At 27.7% G+C, this 20,252-nt stretch overlaps 3 protein-coding genes, 1 long non-coding RNA gene and 1 pseudogene across 4 annotated transcripts; 1 reads left to right on the forward strand and 4 right to left on the reverse strand.

Moving 5' to 3' along the window:
* Window positions 1-1,226: 1,226 nt before the first annotated feature.
* LOC132928711 (EARP-interacting protein homolog) lies at window positions 1,227-4,234 on the reverse strand. Its single transcript, XM_060993566.1, has 7 exons — window positions 3,926-4,234; window positions 3,712-3,846; window positions 3,167-3,361; window positions 2,984-3,107; window positions 2,610-2,760; window positions 2,235-2,375; window positions 1,227-1,744 (listed from the first exon to the last, which is right to left on the reverse strand). Exons 1-7 carry the CDS (start codon window positions 3,962-3,964, stop codon window positions 1,459-1,461), a joined length of 1,071 nt encoding a protein of 356 aa, XP_060849549.1. The 5' UTR covers window positions 3,965-4,234; the 3' UTR covers window positions 1,227-1,458.
* A 2,771-nt stretch (window positions 4,235-7,005) lies between these two features.
* LOC132929583 (probable aconitate hydratase, mitochondrial) lies at window positions 7,006-8,511 on the reverse strand (annotated as a pseudogene).
* Window positions 8,512-9,617: 1,106 nt separating this feature from the next.
* Window positions 9,618-11,861, reverse strand: LOC132930061 (protein BUD31 homolog). Its single transcript, XM_060995716.1, has 4 exons — window positions 11,651-11,861; window positions 10,642-10,764; window positions 10,020-10,186; window positions 9,618-9,935 (listed from the first exon to the last, which is right to left on the reverse strand). The coding sequence occupies exons 1-4, from the start codon at window positions 11,742-11,744 to the stop codon at window positions 9,885-9,887; spliced, it is 435 nt and encodes a 144-aa protein (XP_060851699.1). The 5' UTR covers window positions 11,745-11,861; the 3' UTR covers window positions 9,618-9,884.
* A 136-nt stretch (window positions 11,862-11,997) lies between these two features.
* LOC132930060 (immunoglobulin-binding protein 1b) lies at window positions 11,998-13,540 on the forward strand. Its single transcript, XM_060995715.1, has 4 exons — window positions 11,998-12,245; window positions 12,308-12,534; window positions 12,609-13,097; window positions 13,174-13,540. Exons 1-4 carry the CDS (start codon window positions 12,120-12,122, stop codon window positions 13,364-13,366), a joined length of 1,035 nt encoding a protein of 344 aa, XP_060851698.1. The 5' UTR covers window positions 11,998-12,119; the 3' UTR covers window positions 13,367-13,540.
* Window positions 13,541-15,593: 2,053 nt separating this feature from the next.
* LOC132930535 (uncharacterized) lies at window positions 15,594-16,632 on the reverse strand. The gene is made up of 2 exons (XR_009662246.1): window positions 16,143-16,632; window positions 15,594-15,997 (listed from the first exon to the last, which is right to left on the reverse strand). It is a non-coding gene; the product is annotated as an uncharacterized LOC132930535 (long non-coding RNA).
* Between the last annotated feature and the right edge of the window lie 3,620 nt (window positions 16,633-20,252).

Consider the following 20,252-nt stretch of genomic DNA (forward strand, 5'->3'; position numbering starts at 1 on the left):
CAACTACTATCGACTGACAGACAAACGAATTAGAATAACGACCGACGTTACCCGACCGCTTAAATGACAAATAGTCAAAATATGTTAATTAACAATTATTCTTAATTAGTCCAGTCTCGTCGTTCAACGCGCTGTCCATTCGCAGTGACGTTCTACAAGAGTCAAACGCAATTGCGTTAAACATAGTGCAGTCTCTAGGCCTAGACGATCTGACTCTCTTTGTCAAAACAAGTGCAAGTCCCCAACTACCAGATTTCGAATGGAATACTAAATTTCTAACCAAATAACGTTAAAATTTACTCTAATCCATTGCAACTACAAAATTAAAAATCTTATTTTTTATGAATTATAACAATATAAACATTTCAAAATAAACTATAAATACATAATACAATATGCAATAATATGTCTTATTTTATAAAACTATATCACATATTTTTAACAAAAAATAATAATTCTTTAATTTATAATTACAAATCACAAATTCACAATATAAACTTCAATTGTATCCACATGGTAATATCGACAAATTCATATATCATATAATACAATATTAAATATTTAAGATATTTTTTTAATGTCTATGCAGTCTTTAGAGTATGGGCTGTAGTATTAAATACGATTACTAACTACTATTTATTTTATAAATGTTATCTTTAATTTTATTTTATTTATACTGGAAATTCATAATAATTTATAAGTTAATAACTTGTAATAGCTATAAGGATTGATAATTTCAGAAAAGTGACAATTTTAAGTTTTTAATTTAAATTTCATACTAATATATGTATATAACCTATGAATAATTTTGATTTCAATAAATTACACTACCCTTGCAGTGACTGACTAAATTGAATGTATAAATAAGGGTGATATTATTTTATTAAAAATCGATAATTTTAATTTATATTTATATTTTATCTTTTTTGATTAAATGAAGTATTATATAAGATTTAATTGTAATAAAGATAAAAAAAAACTGTTTAAAAATGATCTAACCACATAACATTGTAATTAGATTTATAAAATAATGGTTTAAATTAATGGTCAAATATCAATTTCATTTTAGACCATAAATTAAAAAAAAAAAGTGAATATAGATTTCAATTTTCAAATGAACTTTCTGAACACTGCTTAACAATTAAAGTAACTAAATTTATACAAAAAAATTGAATCTACAAGAGAAACATCTTTGGTAAAAACTAAAACATAAAAACATGGTCAGCTTTTAGAAACAAATAAATATATATTTATATTATTATAAAATGCAATTAATAAAGATACAATAAAATTGTAATGTGTACATACTTAAATTTAGTTATTTTCTTTTATTTTTAATAAAATATATAGACTAATTTTAAAAGACATAATTTAACTCTGAAAAACAATATAATGTATATGTACAAAATATTAAACCTTTAATTATCTTTAAAAGAATAGTAATGCAAAATGTTCAATTTACAATAAAATTCTAAGCTGTTCGTCTTTTGGTACTTTATTAAGCAATAGTCGACCATCATAACTTAAAGAAGCTAATATCCACGAATCCGCAGAGGACCACTCAACACAGTACACAGAATCTTCGTGTTGATCACACGTAGCTACTATTTTATCTTCAATAGAAGTTTTTGTTTTTAAGTCTTCGTTTTCAATGGCTGATGACGAAATCCCAGCTAAACGTGTTATAAGGACTTGGCCATCACTTGAAGCAGTTCCAATTAATTCATCATGTACTGGGTTATATCTATAAAAATGAATAACAAACAAAATATTATTATGGTTGATTAAATCAAACACAAAAATTAAGAAGACTGTTTAATTAAAATTTCAAAATTCAAGATGTAAAAAATGTGTGTTTAGAATTTTAAATTAAAGTTAAGCTTAAAATAATACATTTGTTAATTTCACTATTTGATAAATATTCTCAAAATTCTATAAAATATGTCAAGCATTGATCATTTTTTTTAGGATAAACTAAATTTTAAAAGACATTTTCTAAGTTTGACCTAAATATATAGCTTGATATGCATCATAAATAATTTAATGTTAAAAAATATATTTGGTATTTCTTAAAGTTAAAATATTCTAATACATAAAAAAAAAGCTTACTAAGTTATTTTTATATTAAAATACAAAGTACTATCTAATAACAAAATAAAAAATAATATTCATATGTTTACTAAATAGTAAAAAAATATAATGTATTTCATTAAAATATGTTTGTATTATGTTACCTAATAGACCAAATCCAATGTGAATGATCAGCACGGGATATTAAAGGTTTGCTGGAATTACGTATATCCCAGAACTTAGAATATCCATCATCTCCACATGTTGCCATATAGAATTGACGATTTGGATTAAAATCAAAATCTCTGGAAATATTTTAATATTATTCACAAAAACACATTATTTTTAAAACATTTAAAATTATAAAAAAAACCAAATATCAGTACAATATCTTTTTACTGTTACTAAAACATAAACTTTAATTTATATAATATTAAATAATTAAAATGTATAAGCAAAAATAGTTTTTATAATTGCACAAATCTTATTATTTGAAAATGCCGTAATTTATAACTTAATAGATCAAAAAATGTTTATACCTAATAATTTGAGTATGAACTCCATCTAAACTCCATGCAATTTTAGTTTGGGATCTTAAATCCCAAGCTTTTATATTACAATCATCAGCAGTTACAAACTGTAAATTGACACTTTGTGGATTCCATTTGCCGGTAGTAAACCTTGGTTGACCTAAAAATGAACAACTACACATTAATAAAATACAATCAATGTATTTTTTAACTAAAAATCATTACTCTAATAAATATTTTTTTTTTCAAATTTGAGAAATTGTGAGTTCTACTGTTAAATACAACCAGATATAACTAGATAAAAATATGAACATGTCAATCATAAATTTCAACTTTGGTTTTAACAATTTGTTTATTTCCTGGTAAAATACAAAATGTCATACCTTTGCCATCCAATACTGCTGTACATACAATTTTTACTCCACTTTCACTTACATCCCACATCACTAAATTATTATCAATAACAGAACACATGTATGCATCATTTGTAGGATGAAACGTGGTCACCTAAATTAAATTAAATTTAAAATTCTAAAATCAAGAAATATAACTATAATTATATATACCTTAACATCAGTACCATACTTTTCTGAAGGAAAAGTAATGACATTTTCTAATTGACCATCATCTTCTGGGAGTCGCCATAAAGCTGTACGTTTCTCACAGTCTCGTTCAATACTAGCATAACAAGTAGATATCAAACGTTTATCTGTTGGAGAAGAAGCTAATGACCATATTTCACCACTGCTATGCTCATATATCTAAAATGTAATTATTTAACATGATAATAACTTATATAAGGAATCATACACTTACTAAATAAAATAATTGATTTTACTTATACAAATTTGGAATAGGTAATATTTAACTAAATTAAAATTATTGTTGAATAATTAAAGAAAAATATTAGAAATTGTTTTACATTAATTTAATTTCCAACTAGGTACATACAAAATGACTCAACTCATATACAATCATTATTGATTTATAATAAATTGTTCAATCACCCTAATGAGACAGTTTTTACTTTTTAATTATTAATTTTATCTTCCTTTATATTCATTATAGGTAGGTACAAAAAAAATTATGACAATATTTTATTAATACTTACTTGAGGACAAAGTGTATTTGTCTCTTCTTGTAATTTAACAAGATGTACTTGATTATTAGACGTGATCAATGATTGAGTTCCAATTAAAAAACAGTCTTGATCGACATCAGCGTGCAAGGAACATAACGATCTGGCCTAAAATGTAAACAAGACTTGATAAAATTAACTCGCATTCCAACAATGTTTAATTATGTTTTTACTATTAAATACATACCTGAAATTCAACTCCATAAATTATAGGATTGTTGGACATTATGTTAATTAACGTCACTTTTTCGTATTTGATTTCAAATCTTTGAACTTAAAAAATTAATAAGTGTCATCTAACGTCCAGGTAAACATCTCACGATCTGGGAAAGAAGGAATTGAGTGTTTATTAATGACTAATTACTAGTAGGTAACAAAAACTTAAGTACTATTTAATTTATTTTATTTTTTATTATTATTACATATTAGTCAGTGAACTAAATATTTAGTAATTAGTATTAGTTCAGTGATTTTAGTATTTACTATTTACTTATTATTATTACTTATTTATCACAGATATAGATAATATGTTATCTGTATAAAAAGAATGATGCGACTGATAAGAAACAATATTTTATTTTTATTTTTTATCATTATTATTAAGCTTATATCATATATCGTATATCATAGACATATAATATGATATATGTCTATGTCGTATATGATCTAAGTTATTAAGCATCCTGCATGGCTGCGTCCACAATGTTATAGATTATCGTGTGCATCTAATTTATTGACTTATTGTAATTGTAAATATTCCTTTTCCTTAAGAATTTTAGATTATTATTAACAAGTAATCATCCATTTTAACTATCTATTTTATCGACATTAATAATTAATAAAAATTTTTTATTGTATTTTGGCTATAATATTATAGCTCATAGCAGCTAAGGCATTAAATTATATTATTATTATATGATTGACTATTTTTAAATGAAACTTAAATTTATATTAGTTTCATTTTATGATTTTTATTAAATTAATTAAGTAGTATTGAAGACCAGGGAGAGTTTACCACCGGGAGAGTTTACAATCACCCCCACTGATTACGACTTTTTTAGACCTTTTTTCATGTAAATTCTACTGGTCATTTTTTTACTACCTGAAGAACAATTGTAACCATCCCGAGCACAGCTCGTCATCCAGTAGATCAGTATAGCCGCTAGTGTAAGTCACGCGCTGGTGACGGTTGGCTCCGTCCAAACCATTGTACGATTTGTACGACATAAAACATTTTACCCATTTAATGTAACGTAGGTCACACGTAGGGCCACGCATACGTCTGGTCGTCTCAAGCGACAAGCAGTACAATCGTCTGCATAGGATCGCATTAAACCCGGCCGGCGCAGTATCGATGCTTTACTTATCCTTACACTTGTACACATATAGTATGAATAATCTATACAATATAATAGATAGAAACGTGATACTGACATAACGCATTGAGTTTTCTATTATAAATTAAGACGGTCCGCCAAACTCCCGGCACTCCGTCTCAAGTATTGTACAACTTTTGACATTTGACGATATCGCATATGGTATATTATTATAATGTACAATATACACGATGAAAATGTTTATAAAATTGAATATGTATTATTTTGTAGATATTATATTGTATTGTATTTTAAGTTTTATACTTTTTTAATAGCGTATTTATGCATACAAATTGAAACATGAAATTTGGACAAGTATTTTTTTAGTTATAGACATTTGAAGTTTTAATGAGCGATGTGGTGGGCAAGGGGTACCTTACGCGGTGTACGTAAAATATTGGTACACTACTCCGATCATCTAAACTTTGAATACAGATGCTGGCCGCGTCGATACCGAAGACGATGATCGGATCTCCAATGTATCACCTGCACTGTATTCTGTTCAAAATGAGATCGAACCTCGGCGATCAACTTGTGCGCATAATAGGCGACAGGCGTAATATTATTTTGCATGATTACCTATATATATATTATAGTTGAATATATACGTTAATATTATATTTTATGATAAATATACGTTTAATACACTGTCGGAATAAGACTGTAAGACAGCCGGTCAAGATTGTCGACTCTATGGTGCGGCACCAATGGTTAAAACGGCCATCGTCTGAGGAGCGTTTACCTCTCTTTCCACGAACGTCGTGCTGTGCAGTGTGCCGACGTCGTTGTCTTTTTAGCCGTTTTTTTACCACGCGAAAGGCCGTGTCACCTATTTGTTTCGGTTTTTTGTTACATCTTATACATACCGATTTGCGAACGCGCCTTTAAACGCGTATAACGTGTTCATTCGTATTGCAATAAAAAGGCTTTGTCACACCAGTCGTACTATACGCCGTCACGCGTCGCGATATTTCGTATCTTTAGTGCGCACGTAACGGTGACAATTTTGTGATCAGCGTTTTCCGTTACACGCTAACGCCCGTGCGCGATTGTATTACGCGTCGATTGTACCTCCGCGAGGTGAATTGAAAACCGTGGTGACCGTTATGCAAGCATTGTGGGACGTGGGGTTTCATCGAAGTGCTGAATTGTGGTACGGAACCGTGAGACAGTTTTTTTTTTATTGATTATATTAATTTATTAACAATTAAAATACCTATATAAAACATAAAGCAATAGTAGCAATGGATCTAAATCCAATAATGATTTATATTTGCCTAAAAACAGTTATTTTTTACATGAAATTATTTTTTTAGTTCAATTTAAAATATCAACAATGAATTATTTATTTTAAATAAATAATACAAATTAATATGAATCAATCAATATTTTATTCAGAAACAACAGCTAATTGCTTCATTGGATTTAATGCACTACCGGACTTAAACCATTATTGTATTTGTTGTTCATTGAATATGTGATTAAGTAATATTATCTCGTCACAACTTCCTTCAGCATGGCGCAATATACATTTCAAAGGCTTGCCAGTAGTGAATTCATTAAGTCCGACCAAAGACACTTTATCAGTTGGTTGAACTTTATCATAATCCTTAGCATCGGCAAATGTCAAGGCTAATAATCATTGTTTTCATAGGCGCCGCCAGGAATTTTATCAGGGGGTGCATCGTGCAAGTAGGTATACGCTAATTTCTAAATAATGTTTATATATACGTAATAGTAATAATAATAATAATAATAATAATAATAATAGTTAAATACGTAATATAATATAATATAATGTGGATAATTATGAAAAATAAAATAGTTTCAATACCATTCAATTTGTTTAATTTAATTTAATTTTTTGTTATGCCAGGGGGGTGCAAGTGCACCCCCTTGCACCCCCCTCGCGGCGCCCATGATTATTTTATCAAATTGGTTTCATGAATACGGGCAAAAGATTTGACAATGATCGCATATCCTCCCAAATGACGTGGTTCTAAAGCGGCATGTTCTCTGCTACCCTTCACCATAGTTTTCATCACAAAACACTACCCACCTATATACCTATATATACCTTATTTAGCTTTGTATGCTTTGGCGGTGTTCGGAACTGCACCCCATTCTCCAGTACATTGGTTTTGTACCTTATTAATTTCATTATTGTCTGAATTGGTTGCACTAGAATAATAAATAAAATAATTGTATTTTATCTATTTTGATAAGAACAAAGTTATAATAACTTACGAAGAACATGTTATATGATATATTGTCCAAATGACCTCGGTATTTCAACCCATGGGCTGGCCGCAGAAATGTGATCAGTAGTACATTTTCTTTTCACTTTTATAAGTATAGTAAGATCTTCCAAATCTTTTCCATCCCAAACTTTAAATGGTTCTAATAATTGGAGACGATTAGATTTTGGGTCAACTACCACACTCACTTTGATTTCCACAGGCCAATCGTTTTTCTTGGCATTATATCCTAGTTTTGAAATAGGATGTGCAAGATCAGGTGTAAAGGGTCCATTGACATGAGGTTCCATTGTCAAATCAAGTTCAATTAACTGGTCATAATGACTGTTATTATCAGGAGTCAATAATGACTTACTGTACTTGGTTGCTTCTTTAGCAATATCAGCACGACATGTCGACATGTAGCTTTTAAATAATCTGCCATTCGGACATTCGGCGATTAAATGGGAACAAAGAAGTAGTAGCTCCAATTTCTGCACCCATATTACAGATGGTACCCATACCTGTGCATGAAATATTATCAACTCCAGGTCCGTGATATTCAATTATAGCACCGGTACCTCCTTTGACAGTCAAAATATCTGCAACTTCTACTATTACTATTACTATTACATCCTTTGGTGTAGTCCAACCAGACATCTTTCCTGTTAGATGAACACCAATAACCTTAAGACATTTTAGTTCCCAAGGAATATCAGCCATTACATCAACACTCAACAGCGTCTACACCACCAACTCCAATACACAATAAGCTACCAAGTTCACCGCCATTAGGTGTATGGGAGTCAGTATCAATCATCAATAACCCAGGAAAAGCAGTTTTCCAGAATAATTTGATGAATAATTTCAGATCATGGGTGACAAAATCCAACTCCATATTTTGCGTTATTATTTAGAATGTATCTACTATTATATATTTATTAGTTTAATTAAAAATTCCAATCGACCCTATCCAATAGTTGCATCCATTTTTATGACTCCGCAAAGGAAAATATATTCTCATTTCTCAGTATAACTTTATCAAAAAGTTTGGCCACTCCTGGATTCTAAAGTAAACTATTTACTTTTTTTCTTTATTTTTTAGTTATCTATTATTTATTTATCTTTTATTTTATCTATTTAGTAATTCACTCATCAACGTCCAGACCGAACCGCTGGGTCTAGAGACTTGAAATTTTTTACAGAGGTTCCTTAAGCAATGCAGGAGTACACTAAGAAAGGATTTTTCGAAATTCGACCTCTAAGGGGTAAAATGGGGTTTTTTTTTTATATAGCTAAAGATATATGTATTTTTTAATTGTTTGTTATTTCTTCTAAGCGGTTGCTAGGGTACTAAAAATATCATAAAAAAACATATCTAAAGTAATTAGACATATTTTTAGTTTCCTAGGTTAGGTAACCGCTTAGAAGAAATAACAAACACTTATTAAGCGATTAAAAAATACATATATCTATAGCTATATAAAAAAAACCTTTTACCCCCTTAAAGATCGAATTTTGAAAAATCCTTTCTTAGTGTGCCCTAACATTGCTTAAGGAACATCTGTACAAAATTTCAAGTCTCTAGACTCACTGGTTCGGTCTGGACGTTGAGTGAATTTGGGTGGTCTCCTATATGTATATAGATAATAATATGGTAAAATCATAATATATTGTACATATAAGTGCGATTTATTTTTAACATCCAAAGAAAGTAGGTGAAAAATTATAAGTAGGTAGATACTCGAGTAAGTATACTCTACCTTATATTATAATTTATAAGAAGGTTATAACTTAGTCAGGTTTTTGTCGTCAACTTCCATTTCTAATGATTGGAAGTGGCCAAATGATTGTGTTGCTGTGTTAATTTTTGCAAACAGTATGTTAGGCTATTGTTGTAATAATTAATTAACACTCTTAGGAGCAAGTCAATCCGCAATACCAACACTCATTGCCGCTGCTGTACCAGTAGTCATCAGCCTGCTATTACTCTTATATAGTATGGAACAGAGTATAGCACCTACACTATTTTTACTAGACATAATATACTCTATTCACTTTAAAAGTGACCAACGACACGCAGGTTATACACATAACTGCCTCCCTACTTAATCGACCACCAGTAATATAAACACAGAACAACAATTGTCTCATATGTAGAAGTCAGCTGCCCGGGTCATTTCTAAACATGAATGGAGTAAACAAGTTTATTAAAATAGTAAATAGATATACTCCATATACCAAAATACTTTTGATTAAACAATACTATGTCAAAATGCACTTTTTATTGAAATAATAGTAAAAAGTCAAAAATATTTGTTATTAAAAATGTTTATCTTAAAAAATAATGCATTTCATACTTTACATTATTATTATAGAAATTAAATATTACTAACTTATTAAGTTTTAGTTAGTATGCTGTTTTAATTTCAGTCTTATACCGCACACATATTAATAAAGAAATAAATTCATTTTACACATATTAAGAATAAAAGTAATACAATTATCATTTAAACCAATGCTCAGAGTTTATTTAGCCAGAACAACCTCTACATCCACAATGCACACATTCCACAATTCGACCCTGAAAAATATAATACTTATGTAAATATCTAATATGTTTATTTTAAAAGTTATACTTGAATATATTAAATTATTAAGCAATTACTTCTTCTAATTTAGATTTTGGGACTCTGCATATACAGCTAGTGCCAAAATTTGTATCCCTTGTTTGAATACAACGAAGACAACATAAGTTTTCATAACCTTGTTTTTTCCATTTTGCAATTAAATTTTGATCAGCAATTTTTTCTTGCAGGCAGAAATCATACAATTCTATAACAAAAAGAATCCAATAATAATTTAAACTATGCTTATATTATTTTATACAAAAATATTATCCATACAATAATAAATACAAGCAAACTTTATTTTTAATTAAATAATTATTTGTTCAAGCAATAATAGTTAGTCAAAACAAGATCGTACATTGGCTAAAGCAATAAAATATAATATATAATCTTCCAACTTAAAATTATGTAACAATTTTTTCTCATTAAATAACAATAGCGTAGAACTATGTTAAGTTATTTAATTTAAAACCCACCTTAACATTGATACTTTTTTCTAAAAAATTAGAAAATGTATACATATTTAAAAAGATAAATTTTCCCTTTTGAAAACATTCTAATATATTTACTTTGTGTTCTCTCTTAGGATTTAATATATATTAAATAATAATAATAATTATAATTATATTACCTATAGCTGATATTTTAAAATAAACAAACCTCTAGAAATAGCTTTACGTCTATGAAACAAATCATAAATATATCTTGATTTCTGGTTATGAATTTTGAAAATTGGCCATAGCGCCTCGACTTTACGTTTTCCTTCATGAGATTCAGTTTCAGCTAAAAATCACATAATATAATATTAGTATATCATTATTATAATGTACCAACAACAAATTATTACTAAAAACAATTAATTATTAATTTAAATTAATATTAACTATAATGACTATTAATAAAAATAAAGGAAATTGTTTGATTTTATTCAAGCTTAACAAGTTAGGCCATCTCAGTTTTTAACAGACAAACTATTTTTCACAGCGCATTTGTCGGTTATAGATTACGCATAGGTTTAAAAAAGGTTTTAAACAAGGTAATTGTCGGATACGGCTGACATAATTTCTGTTCAATTATATGTACTCTGAAATGGTGACGCACTGCAGTAGTTTTTATTTTTATACACGCACATACTACTATAGAAAATTCTTATTATTTCAGTCAAACAAAATAAAAATATATTTTGTGATACCTCTAATATGTCACCATTAATTTTTTGACAGTGCTTTCACTGCACCTGACAGTTTACTTTGAATTTAGCGGACCGGTGAATATTTATTAAAAAGTTAAGGTATAATATAGTATTATGGCATCTGCCTATAAACAATATTTCACATTGCACACCTATACTAGTTTTACCTAAGCCATAATGAGGGGAATTGGTTAGCTGTTCATTATTCTGTCGAGTCGATTAAAAATGTGTTATGCACCAGGCACAATACTCTAAGCACGTCAATAAACCGTAATCATTAATTTCATAACGATTAAAAACAATTTTGTCAGACATACATTTATTTTTGTGTAGAATTAGTATACGTATAATTTAATGTTAGTACATTTATAGTATTTTTATCGGTCTACACGGAATAAAATGATGGACCATGTTGCAATAGTAACTTAACAATCAAGTATTCATTTCATTGGGAAACAAATAACTTTTCGTACCTACCTTCTCTCATTTTCTGTTCCAATTCTTCTAGTGTAGGTTCTATAAGTTCCCACCCATCTGGTGGAGGTTTCCGACTTCTGCGAACTTTCGGCATACCTAAGTCAATTCGTGCACTAGTGGTGGGATGATATAAAAGAACAAATTAAATGACCAAATAAAAGTTATTAAATATTTTGAATTTTCGTTGTTATATTTTAATATATTTCTTATCTTTTAAACTGATAAGAAACTAGGACTCGAAAAAATGGTGGGTGGCGTGGTATTGTAGATAATAGCACAGAATTATTATTCTGTGATAATAGTATATATTATCTATGGATATTGTTTACCACAGATATATATAACTATAGTTATATTTCTGTGTTGTTTACATCTCGGGCTCTCAGAGGTGTTCATCCTGATCTCATTTATTCTGTGATATCACTGTTACTGTTATTTTATCCGAACACTATTTTAAAATTCTTGAAAAATGGCGACGGCGTCGGTCCCCGTAGAATTTCAAAACCTAACATTATCCGAGTGTTTCGATCAAGGCTTGTCGTCTTACGAGAGTATTTGTGAGTCTACGGAGCCAGCTAAGGAATCCGGAACACAGGTTAGTGTGATCACATTGCTGGTTTTTCAAAATTTTTCCAAATGACTACCGTCTGTTTTCAGTACAAGATAATAAAATGCATGAAAATGTTGGAGCACACTACACAACTCGTGTCGGCAGCCGGCATGTTCAGCGACAATGAGACCATTGAAGAAATACCGACGGCCGATGTCAAATACATGTTACTACCATTCATGTTGGGATCTCTGGCCCTGAAACTAACCAACAATGGCAACAGATTGGACGTTGTTAAGACAGCTGAGGTGTATTTCAGAGATTATCTCCAGAGGTATGTGTAGAAAGCACATTTGATTGTTTTTAAGTTAAAACGCATTTACAACTTTGTCTGTTTTGATGTTGTAGGTGTAAAGATTATGGACTGTCCGACCATACAATACCACCTGTGTACACAGATTCTGAAGAAACAACTACCCAAGCCACAATGGACTTTTCTCTTATGGCTCGTAGGCGTGCCGAAAAAATTAAAAATTACAAGGAACAAAAATTAATGGAGTCTCAGTTACAGCTGTTGAAGGAACAGAATGAAAGCGAGTCTGTTGATGATGAAATGAGAAGAAAGTACATAGTCTCTTTACTAAAATACAATATTGGTAAGGCTCTAGAAGAATTAGATTCACTACAAGCTGAAATGAGAATTTTACACTATAAATTGAAACATGAGGATAAAGACAATCCTGAACATGCAAAATCTCAAAAGATCAAACCTAAACCATTAATGCCTATTATTATCACTAAAAATGAATTACAAAAACAAGTATTTGGTGCTGGCTATCCAAGTTTGCCAACAATGACAGTTGAAGAATTTTGTCAAAAACGTATTAATGACGGAATGTAAGTATATATATACAAAAAATATATGTGTATTGTTAGAGTTTTAAAATTCTTATTTTTTTTTTTCTTATGTTAGATGGCATTTACCTACAGCTGATAATACCAAGTGTTTACAACAATTGTCTGAAGCCCCAGAACCTGAACAAGAAGATAAAGAAGACAAAATCAATGAGGAAGAAGAAGAAAATGAAAGACAGCGATTAAATGCTCGCGACGAATACAAAGATAATCATCGCCGAGGATGGGGTAATAGGCATAATAGAAGTTAAATTGCCTGTTTTAGAGGGCCGTTGATATTATAAGCGTATTCTATACACAAAATGTGTTTATTTTGTATGAACAATATCACAAAACTGTGTTAAATTATTTACAAATACTATCAATACATTTTATGTAAATAGCTATATTAAATTTAAATAAATTTTGGTTATCTAAAAATTCTATTTTTGTTTGTAAATGTGTAATTAATTCATTAGGCAATTATATTAAAGACCTTAATATACATTAAACCACTTGAAAATAGTACATTTTTTATTAATGTATTTGATATAAAATTTGTTTATTTATATAAAGTCATCATTTGGTAATTTAAGACTGATCTGTAACCTCATCAGTTATGATATATAGTAGAATAAACATAATGTTTTTTATGTTTCATAAGTAAATAAATATGAATATGTTGCAAAACAAAATTGTTTGTATTATGAATTATAACTTCTAATTATATTTATACTAAATGTTCATCAAATGTTGTGATATTTAAATCAGTTTTATAGATGCAAACATTACATAATTCAGTCAACAATTTTTACTTTTGAAAATTAATTTAATTCAGATTATTGGTTGTTACAAATATAGAATACTCATTTATATTTTTAAGAATTAAAATGTAGTAATTTAAAATTAATACATGGAATATAACACATTAAAATAGAAATTCATGTAATGCTATATTACCATTTTACTATTGCTATTGCGTGTGTTATATTACAAATCTAATGAGTAGATAATTAATTTTTTTAATAATTAATAAGTATTAACTAAATAATAATTTTCATTGGTAAAATTAGCGCTATAACAAGAGTAGGTAACACTATAAAATTTACAGTATTAGCATTTATTTCAAAAATTAACATCTCTTCAAAATGAGCAATTTTTTAGGTCAGATTCCCATCTTTGGAAATTATAGCAGCACCATGATAAAAAAATTGAACTAAATACTAAATAATATAATAGAACTAATCTTTAATTATACCAATTTAGACCTATGTTAATATAGTTGAATGAAACAAAAAAATGCAATAGCTGCAATAATAGCACTAACAGCCAATATCATGATGTTTAAAGTGGCTCTTGTTGTGAGGGCAATAATATGAAATATTTTGTCATAATAGCATAATAGAGAATTCACACAGTGAAATTAGATGATTTGGATTTGTTGATTTAAGTTTTGACTAAAATTATTTTTATTATAGACAAAAACTATAATTTTGGTACAAACCTAGAGTTTAGGTTTTTACACTGATTTTCATTCTCATGGAACACACCATGCCATTGCATACACCAATGGTCATTAGGAACAGCTCAATTAAATTTAGAAATCTAGTTGGCTTAAAAATAACCAAAATCAATTAATATAAATAATGATTTATATTTGAGAAATAAATATAAATAAAACAATTATTAATGCATGGTTATAGATTCATAAAAAAACATTTAAAATAAGTTAGAGAAAAAATGATTTTTATATTTAATTATAGATAGATTAAGGTACTTATTGGTACATTATGATGGTGATGAGTGATATATACAATATATCAATATAGACAATATACATTACTTCCCTCACAATGAACGTCATACATTTAAGTTAAGTATACACATACTAATTAATGATTAATATGTAAAATATTCAAAAATAACATCAAAATATCAAATACCTTAATAATTATAATATAAACATAACCATCATATCAGTCCTCAATGCTTTTTTATCAAGCCACTTTATTTTTAAACAGTAAAAAAAAATTAACAATAAAATATTATAATATTTACTTAAATAAATGGAACTTGTTTATAGTCAAAAATACTTATAGTTCTTAAAGCTAGGGTTATGGTTGTGGACTAGTATCCAACACAGAGAGCAAGTCTCGGAGAAGACAAAATAAAATATAAGAGGGAAATTATAAAAGTGAAATGGATACATTATATTATATAAAGACAATAATTTGAATAGTATGGACTACTGGACTAGTGATGAGAAAAATTAAAAAGGGAAGCAGAAAGAGTAAAAGCTTACTTTAAAGCTAGTTTAAATAAAACCAATGAAACACATTGTGGAAATATAAATATGTTTAACATATTGTGAAAATATGAAATTGCTATCTGGGAGGATAGACTGATGTATAGGCTAAGTATTGGCAAAGGATCTTGAAAAAAGAGACATGAAGTGAAAGAAGGATGTAAATATTTACACATCTGATCAATAACAACAACTTTCATATTTACTAGATTGTATATTTTAAGTATATTGGACAGTGTTTTTAATGACTCGATGACTTCTTAAGTTTTTCTTCGAGTTCATTTTTCAACTGTATGAATGATACCATTGAATTTTCTAGCCTTGATTTCTCTTCTTCAATAGCTTGTAATAACTTTAAATCTTTTTCTATGTTTTCTCGTTCTTTTTCGATTTGCTTTGATGCATTTCTTGTCATAATATTTGAATGATTAATTTTTATGTTACTCCAATTGACTTGTTCAAAATCAAACGTATATTTGTTATCCGCCGTTTTGTGTTGTGCATTATCATTTAAGCTCTCCATTTTAATTTTATGCTGTGCAATTTACAAATTCGACTGATTAATTTTTGAAAACTATAAACCACAATAAAAAACCTCCTAGAACAAAGTTCAAATAGCTAGTAGGTATACCTGAATTAAAAATATTTAATTGATAAAGACTACAAAATGACAAATAACGATAATAGAATATAGATACCCATCAAATTGGCAATAAAAACTATTGAGATCTAAGAGATCTTACCTTCAAACAAAAATTATTAATTGGTTCATCGAAAGATTCTTGTTAAATGCAGTAGTGTAAAATATAAACACTCTCATTAACGACCAAATATTTTAATTAAAAGTTAGGCACCATACCGAACACAAGTTATAAAGTACTAACACACAACTAGCAACAATACGCTATCAAAAATCGTACGTTCACAAATGGCAAATTTAATGTTTCATCTTTTGAATTTTAATTCTTATCTTCAACATTGACATAACGATACACAGGACCGACTGAGCGTGTAATCTATTTCATATTTCCTTAAATTTTTCGTTACAATTTTACAAGGTTACAAGTTACTATATAATAATAATTTACTATATATATTATAATAGTTACAAGTTACGACTTTTGAATCAGTGTGTGAACAAGGCCATAGAAATAAGAAAATAGTGTATACATGATAAAGGAACAGATCAGATTACATAATATACCGCCGAGAGCCGAGATGGATAACAATACACTGTAGTGCCACTAGTGCGCAGCGCGGATTATAACAGCTTATAACAGGCAACAGCTGCTATAATTCTATTCTGTGGTTTTACTTTCTACTGTTTAGGTTCTACACACGAATTAAGATATCTTAATTGGTGGCTCTACATCTACTTGATCTACTAGAACTTTTTTTAATAAATATACAAAAAAAAATGTATGAAAATATTGAAAATTAGGTATACTTAAAATGAATCTAGGAAAAAAACGACACAGGAAAAAACTGACAAGGAAAAAAACATTTTAAAAATAAATAAATAATAATAAAAATAAATCATATAGATTTATCATATATTCATATCGAATAGTATATGACACGACAAAAAACGTTAAATGCAGTTAACTTTAAAAAGTCATATAGGTATTAATTAAGTATAAATATATTATAAAAAGTAAATTATTAATAATTAATATTTTTAGTTAATATTTAAATTTCCGTAAAGTATCGCGTATTCACGTCGAACGATCAAGACGTAACTGTAAACTGACGCCTAATGTTTTACAAAATATAGTAGAAACTACGTAGGTACCTAAGTATAAAATACGATTGAATTTTTAACGATAAAATTTGGTTGGTAATGTGGCCATGTGTATCATTGTATAGGTATTAGGTATACAAATATAAATTTAGGCTAATGACCTGTGATGTTGAAGCTTTACTTCTAATAAAATACATATATAACTTACATATTAAAAAAATGAATATAAATGTAGTTTATTTCAACAAGTGTGTTTTTGAATTTCTATGTAATTTAAAAATAATTTTATTTATGACGACAATTATTTTAATAACTTTTAACCAAAATTAACATTTTTCATTTAGTCGTTTTTTACCGATTACCACATACTATTTTTAAATACAAACATTGATATAACAAAATTAACATTAAAATTGAATAAGTAAATAACCATGCAAAAACCCTAGTATTTCGGCCTTTGGGGGTGTTTTAACACTCAAAATACCCCGCTGTGTTCGTCACTGATGAAGTCACTATAGGTAGTCAATACATTATTCCTATTTCCTTGTGACTTGAGTGTGGCAAACGAACACGTGACTGCGTGAGGTGCCACTTTTCGCGGTATTCTACTTTCGGGTCGAAAGTCTCAGCTATTGACCGTATTGCCCTTTATAATCACTTAATTAATATTCACTACAAGTACCCCTTACCCGAGATTTATAGATAATAGATATTAGTTAATATAGTTAAGATGACGTCATACCCGCATGTGTTGTCTCTGTCTTACGAACGTAAGACATAGCAAATTTGCGTTCAGTAGATTCAATTTTATGCTGTTAACTATTAAAGTTAAAGTCAATTTATCTATTATCAAACTTAAAGGTAATAATATTATCTAGGGCATCTCATAGTTTTTATAGATATTTTAATTTTTAAGCGACTTACAAGCATTTTAAATAACTATAACTTGTTTAAAAAATTATCCATAAATATTGCCCCTTACCGAGTTGCATACTTACATCTATACTCACTAATTCACAACTTATTGTTTCAGATCTCTAAACAGTAATACTGTGTACTTTTTTTCTGTTTTTCCTAGTAATGTTTTATTTTTGACCCCTCTAATGTGTCAACTATATCCAATTTGTTTCCAGAAACTCGTCTCCCCTATAATATAAAATCAGTTGAGTATACAATGTATAACCCATTGTATTATAATTCACTATTCATTATTTTACATTCTAGCGCCTATAAAAAACATCCACCATTTAAGTTTTCTAATATGAAATGTATATATTTAAAAAAACCAAGAGATTGATGCATAGACGCATAGTGCATAATCAGCATTATACTATTGTACTCTAATAATTGGATTAATTATTACTCCAGTCAATATACTAAAGTACTTATCCCTTTTTTCTCAGTATATTGATGCTAGAAATATTAAATTCACAAAAATTAAACTAATACAATGATTCCCCAGCATATTAAAATAAAACTTCAGTTCATAGATATCAGTAAAACAGTATTTATTTTAACAATACGAGTATAAGAAGATTTTTTTTTAATACTTATAAGTATTTTTTGAAATTACTATCACTAAAATACTTTTTTAGTACCTAGATAACATTATTTAATAATCTTACAAATTTCAACATGTCATGCATACATACTAATTATTACAGAAGATTAATTTGCTATGAATAAATAAATAAATAAACTTAGTACTTCATATTAAGAAAAACATGAGATACACCTATTCATAAATTGTCCATCTGTAATAAATTTAATATAAAATACAATATTAAGACCGGAAGAGCAAATACTTAGTTTATGATACATTTAAACAAATGTTACACAAGCTTCACCAATGTTTAAAAAATTGAACAAATACTTATACAAAGTTTGAATATTATATTATAATCACCATATTGCACTGCAAAAGGTAATATATCATATTTATTATATAAATAATATACATGTATATACAAGTACAAGTATAACCATTTATAACTGCTATTTTCATACAGAATAATTAAAAAATTATGTATACTCTTAAACCCCTTAAACCATGTTGTAATTAAGAATTATCAGATAGATACACGGATATTAATTAAACAAAATTTTTGTTTTTGTAGCATATATATTATATTATAATCTTACAAACAATATTTTTATAATCAAATTACTTAAAACAAAATTTAGGCTACAATGTTAAAATATATATTCTTATAATTTATAATACAAATACCTCGTATAATTATGATTTGCAAAAAAATTATAGATCCATCATTTTATTGAAAAAAAAAAAACTAACAGAATATAAGCGTAATAATATATAATAAATGGGCATAATTAAAAGTTATCCCATTTTATATTTCCTATAAATATTAAATATACTTATAACAGTAGTTCAAAAGAAATAAAAAGTATACTTAAAATAAAAGTACACTTGTATACTTTTGAATACCCGACAACTAAATATTAACCAAATTTTAATTTCTAACTAAGATAAAATCGATATAATATATTGTATAAAATAGTAATAATAATAATAATTATTATTATTATAATTAGGTAAATGTATGTATGTATATAAATAAATATTTTTAAATTTAATTAATTTAATACTCAAATTGTATAATCGGAGGGTTAGCAATATTGTGGTACCAATCAAATGCACATTTTAAAATTATATGCATTGTTTGATTATTATAATACTATGGTAATTACTAATTAACATAAAAATGTTTTTATAGTTTAAGGTATTAAATATTAAAAGTTAATATTAAATATATAATTTTGTTTTATTTACCTAAGTATTAAAAATAATTTTGAGGGAAAATAATTTTGTTCCCTTAAAATTTGATCAAGATAACCTAAAAACAAATTTAATTGAAATCTTATCTGCTAACATTAAGTTTTATGATATTCTTAAGTATCAGGTACAATTAGTGTTTGTTACAACTTAACCCCAAAAGAAAAAGTTTTTGTATTTTATTAAAATAAAATAATATACTTCAGGTATAATACCAATATGTATAATATAAAAATAAAATATAATTTAAAACATTAATCACAATAGAAGTATTTTGGAAAATGGTTGGAAGTTATTAAACAATAAAACTTATTG

The sequence above is a fragment of the Rhopalosiphum padi genome, chromosome 4 (genome assembly GCF_020882245.1).
Source record: "Rhopalosiphum padi isolate XX-2018 chromosome 4, ASM2088224v1, whole genome shotgun sequence".
Taxonomy (NCBI): domain Eukaryota; kingdom Metazoa; phylum Arthropoda; class Insecta; order Hemiptera; family Aphididae; genus Rhopalosiphum; species Rhopalosiphum padi.

What these genes read in the sequence shown, in the direction of transcription:
- LOC132930060 (XM_060995715.1), top strand. Translation starts at nt 12,120, where the DNA reads ATGGCGACGGCGTCGGTCCCCGTAGAATTTCAAAACCTAACATTATCC. An exon ending in TTCAGAGATTATCTCCAGAG is followed by an intron (nt 12,535 to 12,608) that starts GTATGTGTAGAA and finishes TTGATGTTGTAG; the next exon opens with GTGTAAAGATTATGGACTGT. An exon ending in AAACGTATTAATGACGGAAT is followed by an intron (nt 13,098 to 13,173) that starts GTAAGTATATAT and finishes TTCTTATGTTAG; the next exon opens with ATGGCATTTACCTACAGCTG.
- LOC132930061 (XM_060995716.1), bottom strand. Translation starts at nt 11,744, where the DNA reads ATGCCGAAAGTTCGCAGAAGTCGGAAACCTCCACCAGATGGGTGGGAA. An exon ending in GGAACAGAAAATGAGAGAAG is followed by an intron (nt 10,765 to 11,650) that starts GTAGGTACGAAA and finishes TGTGATTTTTAG; the next exon opens with CTGAAACTGAATCTCATGAA. An exon ending in CAAAATCTAAATTAGAAGAA is followed by an intron (nt 9,936 to 10,019) that starts GTAATTGCTTAA and finishes TATATTTTTCAG; the next exon opens with GGTCGAATTGTGGAATGTGT.
- LOC132928711 (XM_060993566.1), bottom strand. Translation starts at nt 3,964, where the DNA reads ATGTCCAACAATCCTATAATTTATGGAGTTGAATTTCAG. An exon ending in AGTATGGTACTGATGTTAAG is followed by an intron (nt 3,108 to 3,166) that starts GTATATATAATT and finishes AATTTAATTTAG; the next exon opens with GTGACCACGTTTCATCCTAC. An exon ending in AGCAGTATTGGATGGCAAAG is followed by an intron (nt 2,761 to 2,983) that starts GTATGACATTTT and finishes GTTCATTTTTAG; the next exon opens with GTCAACCAAGGTTTACTACC.